We start from the raw sequence: 8,057 nt of genomic DNA, 5'->3' as shown, positions 1-8,057 counted from the left end.
TATACACATATATATATATATATATATATATATATATATATATATATATATATATATACGTATATATATATATATACATACATATATATATATATATATACATATATATATACATATACATACATACATATATATATATATACACATACATATATAAATGCAACCTTTCCTATGATCAGTTTTTATATGTTTCCTCACATTTTATTTATATTTTTGTAGCCTCTGTTTGGCTGCCACACATCCAACCAAATAGACAGAAGTAAAAGAAAGATGCTTTAATGAGTAGAGGGACGAACAGTGATTTGAATGGAGTGTGGCTTAATTTTTTTTTTTACATCCGCTCAAAACATTCAGAAATACAATTACTAGATGCAGATCTTCCGGATCTCCTAATCCAACTATGAAGATGTTCCTTGGACGTGTAAATCCCTGACACATCAAAGAGCAGCTTCCCTCACAATATTGCTGTTCTCTGGAGTCTCTGGACCAGCAATAGAGCTTTAGGGGCTATTGAGAGCAGTAGACCTGAACAGCGAGGGGAGCACATGTGATTAATGCCGAGTTGAAATTAGGGCAAATGGGGGGTAGATGCGCGGTCATGCTTGGCCAGCCCACCCGGTTCAGACCGTGGTGTTTGGGTTGAGTCTGTTCACAGCTGGGACATTCCCATAGGAAGAGACAAAAGAACGAGGGATATGGGGTTAATCTGAATTTAGCATAATGTGATTTGACGTCGAACAAATTAGATCTACCTTTAAAATGAACTAAAGAATCAATATGTACTGTATGAGTCAAAAAAAAAAAAAAAAACATTACAAAAATAAAAGTGGTGTAACTTAAAATTGTTTTTTTTTATGTTAAAGTAAAAAAGAGTGTTCTTTTCTTTAAAAAATACTAAATTCTGTGCCAAAAATAAACACTATTGTTAATTTTTTACAATCATTTAAAGAAGACACCTGTTATAACGTCATTATGTAACAACAGTTTATGAAACAAACTTTTTTTTTTTCAGGCATATATCAAGAAAAGTCATTTCATAACATTAAAATCCTCTATTAAACGATCACATTGCAGCCTAAAAATGCTAATTTACTGTCAATTTAATTATGTTTATTTGTTATTGAACCACTCAGCAATATCCCTCAACAACCTGGCAACCAACAAAGCATGTATAATGTATGTATATTTATGTAAATATATTTGTTATATATTAAAAATTATAGAAGATCTTTTCAACTATTTTTTTTTTTACATTTTATTTTCACTTAAGTTATTAAATTCCTAAATGGGGCTTAATAAGTTCAACCACATTTTGAATTCGCAGTTGAAAATTAGAGGTGTTGTATGAATATTATAGATGGTGTGTGAAAATTAGTTCAGGTTTAAAAAATTTTTTATCTACACAAAAAAAGCTTGAATACAGGAAGATGACAGGTAAGGGGTTAAAAATTAGACACTTTTGATGTAAATATATCCCATTAAATCTAATTATTAATGTAATTAATTATGCTCATCATTAACATTATTTCACCTAGATTCAAATGTGTATTCCCTAAAGTTATTTAAAGTATTAGACATTTTATTGTATTTAATTATTTTAGAGATTAATGTTTAAATTGCTGATCATAAATCAGGGTTTCTGAAGGTTTCACCAGGTTAAATTTAAGACTTTTTAGGACCATTATGAATGAAGTGATAGACTTATACGGGCTAAACGCTAAAGATTTTTTTGGATATCTCAGTTGGAAAAGATTTTCACGTGCTCTATCAAAAAATTGCTGTAATTTATTACATTTAATAATACAATATTTTATTAATATTATTATTATTATTATTAATATTATATCTTTGGCTTTTTGTCCTCTTCTGCTGCCATCAATCTGTTTTTTTTTTACTTTTTTTTAAATTGTATTTTATATATGACATTGTATTCTGTTATTATGCTGTGCTTCTATTTTAGGTGTGACTTTTTAACATTCTGTAAGGGGTCTACAGATGAAAAATAGCCATTCTTGGCTAATTCTGGCACATTTACAGTAATGTTTATTAATGTGAATTGACCCTGTAAACAAATAAAGTAAACTAACCTAAAAAATAAAAATAATAATTAAATTAATAAAACATATAGGTCAGGTCAGCATCCTCAGCAGTAAATAAATAGACAAACGTTTAAACAAATGTTACTGTAAGAAAAGTAATTAAAACATTATGGTAAATAGAATTAAAAGTTATAAGTTAAAAAGTTTTATTGAGATGGATGGATGGTGATTGTATGGTTGTTAATGGCCAGATTGGGTAGCTATGCATGAACAAAGGAAAATTATGACCCGTTAAAAAAAGATTTAAGACCTACAACAAAATATTTCAGTAGATTTAAAAGTTTTTGATGCCTAAAATTTAGCTTGTGAGATTTAAGACATTTTAAGACCTTTTATGACCCCGCGGACACCCTGTATAAAGGAAGTACCATGTACATGAACAAAAATGGTCCAAACCTAACATTTATGCGTTTAAAATTTATCTTAAAAATATCGAAAACCTAAAAGACATTTAAAATAAATAAGCTTTAAGGATGTATGCGATTTTGGAATCAATTTTCTTGTAATTTATATATTCCTGTAATTTTCTTTATTGCTTTGTTTTATTGTCTATCAATGTGTTCCTTTGATGTAAAAAAATTGTAAATACTGTATTTCTCAATTTTTGTATGCTATTGTTCTTGTTATGCAATAATAAAAAAAAAGTTTTTGAGGTTAAAGAAATAGTTTACTCAAAAATAATAAATTTTCATTTATTTTCTTCTCAGCTTAGTCCCTTTATTAATCAGGGGTCATTACAGTTGGAACTACCAACTTATCAAGTATATGTTTTACGTAGCAGACGCCAACCCATCACTGGGAAACACTCATACACTCTCATTCACACACATACACTACGGACAATTTAGCTAAGCAGTTTAAAATGAAAATTATATTTACCTTTTCAAACCTGAGGTTGTTTCTTCCACAAAACTCAAAGGAAGATGTTTTAAAGAGAGTTGTAAACCTGTAACCATTGACTTTCATTAGTATTTATATTTCCTGCTATGTAAGTCAATACAGGTTTTCAGCTTCAAGACAGCTTCTTTTGTGTTCAAGAGAAAAAGGAAACTCATAAAGGGTTGTAACAATCTGAGTAAATAATAATTTTTGAGGGTGAACTATCTCTTAAAGTGATACTAATTTGTGCCGTTTATTATTATAATCATCTCCTAAATGTGTGATAGTCTCCAGCATATTGTTCTGGAACGTCTTAGAGAGCTTTGGATGCTGTGGAATAATAATAGGGTAATGAGAGTGAGGGAAAGGGGGAGGGCTATCAAACTGGTGGGCTGAACTGCAGAAGGGGTGAATTGGCTCTCCAGCCTCTCTTCAGTCAGAGAAAAATTACCTTCACAATCCTCCACACGAGACTCGGGCGATGCGATAAACACTACATCTTTGATATCTGGATATATTACATCATTACTGCAGGATTACGCGGGCAGGACACTCAGTCTGGAGTTTGAAGGTAAGAGAAACTCTTCTTGTCCACTTTTTACTTTATGAATGTCAGGAGAGAGAGCGTTCGTTACCGTTTTATGAAGTCTATAAAGTCTTATTTTAGCATTAAAGTTCGTAATATATCGCGAATGGCTTTTAAATGTTTGGGTAGTTCGCATGAAAATAGTTAAAGCATGAATAGTTCTCGTCACGATGGTGGCATTTCTCATCAATGCGTACGAATTTGACAGAGTTTTGAAATCAGTCACGAAATTACATCGACGATTTAATTAACTGTAGTTGGCTACTTTAAACTGAAAAAGTAGCCTACTTTTTAGTAGCCGTTTTTTTGGAATAAAACTTTCTGATTTTCATTAATTATTTTTTATTAAATTTTTATTTTCATTTACAAGTAGCCAACAATATTTTATTTTGACGATAGTCTATTTAAAAAGGCTCTATGTGATGAAACGATCTAAATTATAAATTAACGGCTAAACACCATAAACAATTTAACGTCTTTTCATCTTGGGGGTTGGCATCTCTTGGCATGTCGTCTCAACTTGGCATTTTTGAGATTCGTATTAACAAAAAAACAACAAAAACAGTCCAGTAGCCATTGTCTCACATTCACATAGAGTTAATTTAGTGGGATAATTTATAAACAATTATTGTACTCGTTTTGTTTTAACTTTTTAAGCCAAACATTTTCATGAAGCATATACAATTGAAGTCAGAATTATTAGCCCCCCTTTGATTTTTTTTCTTCTTTCTTAATATTTCTCAAATGATGTTCAACAGAGCAAAGAAATTTTCACAGTATATCTGATAATATTTTTCTTCTGGAGAAAGTCTTATTTGATTTATTTCGGCTAGAATAAAAAGCAGTTTTTAATTTTTAAAAATCCATTTTAAGGTTAAATTATTAGCCCCTTTAAGCTATATATTGTTTGATAGTCTACAGAACAAACCATTATTATACAATAACTTGCCTAATTACCCTAACCTGCCTAACCAACCTAATTAAGCCTTTAAATGTCACTTTTAGCTGTATAGAAGTGTCTTGAAAAATATCTAGTTAAATATAATTTATTGTCACCATGGCAAATATAAAATAAATCAGTTATTAGAAATGAGTTATTAAAACTATTATGTTTAGAAATGTGTTAAAAAATCTTCTCTCCGTTTAACAGAAATTGGGGGAAAAATAAACAGTGGGGCTAATAATTCTGACTTGAACTGTATGTCTCAGTTTCATCAGTAAACGTCATTGTGAGATTTTACTTTTGTAATATGTTGTCACATACTTAAAAAAATAAACACTTAAAGTTTGATGCCTTGCCTATGCTAAAACCATGAAGTAGCCTAATAGTTTACCAATATCCTTTTCTAGTGTGCTAATTTATATCAACTAATTTCTTCTAGCATTTCCATGATGCAGTTTTTGGATTTGTGGACCGCATTCATCCTCTGTAAGGATTTTTACCTGACTTGAGAAAACCTTGCTTACATGACATCATACTAAGAGGAGAACTGGATACCCGGCTTCCCAAGTCCACCAGCACCCCTCTGTGGCCTGTGGTGGGTTGCACGTTGGATATAAAACTACCAAGCCAGTGCAAACCATGGATGACCTAATCGCCAGACACTACAACTTCACTGGGAAATTTCGCAAGGTCCACAAGGACCCGGGACTCAAAGCGGACTCTGTTGTGTTCATCATCGTGTGCTGCTTCATCATCCTGGAAAATGTTCTGGTTCTCCTTACTATTTGGAGGACCAAGAAGTTCCACAAACCCATGTACTACTTCATTGGGAACTTGGCCTTGTCAGACTTGCTGGCCGGAGTGGTCTATACTGCCAACATCCTGCTGTCAGGAGCCAATACCTACAAGTTGACCCCAACGCAATGGTTCTTCAGAGAAGGGAGTATGTTTGTGGCCTTGGCTGCATCAGTGTTCAGTCTCTTAGCCATCGCCATTGAACGACACCTGACCATGTTGAAGATGAAGCTCCACAACAATGGCAAGACCTGCCGGGTCTTCATGCTCATCAGTACCGTCTGGTTCATCGCCGCCATCTTGGGCGGTCTACCAGTCATGGGATGGAACTGCATCGACAGCATAAACAACTGCTCCACAGTTCTGCCTCTCTACCACAAAGCCTACATCCTTTTCTGCACCACCGTATTCAGCGTTATTCTCATGGCCATCGTCATCCTGTACGCCCGCATCTATGCCTTGGTGCGCACACGGAGCCGCAAGCTAGTCTTCCGCAAGGTCGCCAACGGCCGAGGCTCCAACAAGAGTTCGGAGAAGTCTATGGCACTTTTGAAGACCGTCATCATCGTGTTGAGCTGCTTCATAGCATGTTGGGCGCCGCTCTTCATCCTGCTCCTCCTTGACGTTGCCTGTCAGACCCTCACCTGCTCAATTCTCTACAAGGCCGAGTGGTTCCTCGCTCTGGCCGTGCTCAACTCTGCCATGAACCCTCTGATCTACACCCTGACCAGCAACGAGATGCGCCGGGCCTTCATTAAAATGCTCAACTGCGGCGTCTGCGTCCAACCTTCAGGCAAGTTCTCCAGGCCCATCATGGGTGCTGAATTCAGCAGGAGCAAGTCAGACAACTCCTCCCATCCCAATAAGGACGAGCCTGAATACTCGCCCAGGGAAACCATAGTGTCTTCTGGGAATATCACCTCTTCTTCTTAAAGGGACTATTCGTGAACTTTTTCGTCTCGATCTGTAGCATTCGATTGGATGAGTGTGTGTTTGTGCTGGTCTGGAGAAACTAGGAATTGTTGGAAGTCAACTGCGATCACATTTAAGACCTGATCTTCTGCTGCTCCTGACAGACCACCTGTTGAAACTATTCTGCAACTTAGGGAAGCACTTAACCGAACTGTTACTCCATTATTTTTGTCGAATGGATTCCTGTAGACAAGCACTTTTCGGGGATTGCTCCCTGAGAACCAACATAGGCATTACTGACTTTCTCTAAAAACGGATTGATGTGAAACGTACTAGCTTGTTGTACTACATTGTTGAAATTAAACTGAAGAAATGCGGTCGAGAGGTACTTCTGTTTCTTCGAGTTAACACTATGGTATTAAGATTTATTTCGCCCCTGATCCAGAATGTATTTTGTAAATGTATTTGGTTTTTCGTCACCTTTCAACAAATAAAGTGTTGCTGTTGTTGTATTAGAGCGTGCATGTACATTAGCTGTCAATATTAATTTATCTTCAAACAGTTCCAATACATTTGAAACTAGGAGGGATGGAACTAAATATTGTGTGTATTAATTGTAAATATATTTTATTATTTTACTACGATAGTACGCCATGTATTATAGCTTGTGCACATTGATCTGTTCTGCCGTCCATCGGGGCGGTCATTTTGTCTTTGCGTGACTCAACTCTTAATGAAATTAATTTGATGGGATGGAAAGATGACATGCCACGGTCCAACAGAATATCAGCTGGTTTATCATAGTAAAGGCTTGTACTCTATTTATCTGTTCCTCGTAAATACAATCAAATCATGAGCCAGTTTTGTCCCTGTTCACTGTTGCACATTGTAACATCTAGCCTATGTGTATTTGTTCTGTTAGTTGTTAATAAATGTTGTTGAAAGTAAAACCAAGCCATGTTGTGTTTTATATTTATGTATTGTGTTATGTAATCTTGTCTTTAGTGTTTATAATCAGGTGTTTTGAGATCATAGTTAAAATTATGGAATTCTGAATCAAATAAATACCCATAGGGGGGGTCACAGTGGCGCAGTGGGTAGCACGATCACCTCACAGCAAGAAGGTCGCAGGTTCGAGCATCGGCAAGCAGTTCTGTGTGGAGTTTGCATGTTCTCCCAGTGTTCACAAGGGTTTCCTCAGGGTGTTCCGGTTTCCCTCACAGTCCAAAGACATGCGGAACAGGTGAATTTGGTAGGCTAAAATTGTTTATAGTGTATGTGTGTGAATGAGAGTGAATGGGTGCTTCCCATTGATGGATTGCAGCTGAAAGGGAATCCGCTGCATAAAACATATGCTGGATAAGTTGGCGGCTCATTCCACTGTGACCGCTGATAATAAAGGGATTAAGGGGCCAAAAAGAAAATGATTGAATGAATGAAAACACGGTGATGTTTGAGACAAAATAAATATTTGTGAACACCAGGACATATTGAAATAATTTCTTCATGCAAACATTTCCAAATAAACTTAAATCATTATTCATTTTTTGCATTTAGAAAGACTTAGTAATAATAAAAAACATTTGTAAATGGGTCTCAGACTTTTGTACTAGGGCTGCAGACATTGTTAAAATCTAACATTGTGATATTTTGTTATTGCATTATATATATTACATATATTTTGTTATTGCATTATATATGCATCATGTTGTATTAATATCGCAATATATAACACACACACACACACATATATATATATATATATATATATATATATATATATATATATATATATATATATATATATATATATATGTTATATATTGCGATATTAATACAACTT

General features: G+C 34.6%; 1 protein-coding gene across 1 annotated transcript; it reads left to right on the top strand.

Moving 5' to 3' along the window:
• The first annotated feature begins 3,410 nt into the window (after window positions 1-3,410).
• On the top strand, window positions 3,411-7,166 carry s1pr1 (sphingosine-1-phosphate receptor 1). The gene is made up of 2 exons (NM_131691.3): window positions 3,411-3,549; window positions 4,947-7,166. The coding sequence occupies exon 2, from the start codon at window positions 5,147-5,149 to the stop codon at window positions 6,233-6,235; it is 1,089 nt and encodes a 362-aa protein (NP_571766.3). The 5' UTR covers window positions 3,411-3,549; window positions 4,947-5,146; the 3' UTR covers window positions 6,236-7,166.
• The last annotated feature ends 891 nt before the right edge of the window (window positions 7,167-8,057 follow it).

This window comes from Danio rerio, chromosome 22 (assembly GCF_049306965.1).
Source record: "Danio rerio strain Tuebingen ecotype United States chromosome 22, GRCz12tu, whole genome shotgun sequence".
NCBI classification, from domain to species: Eukaryota; Metazoa; Chordata; class Actinopteri; order Cypriniformes; family Danionidae; genus Danio; species Danio rerio.
Note: the sequence above shows the minus strand (reverse complement) of the source record. Positions and strands in the feature narration are given on the sequence as shown.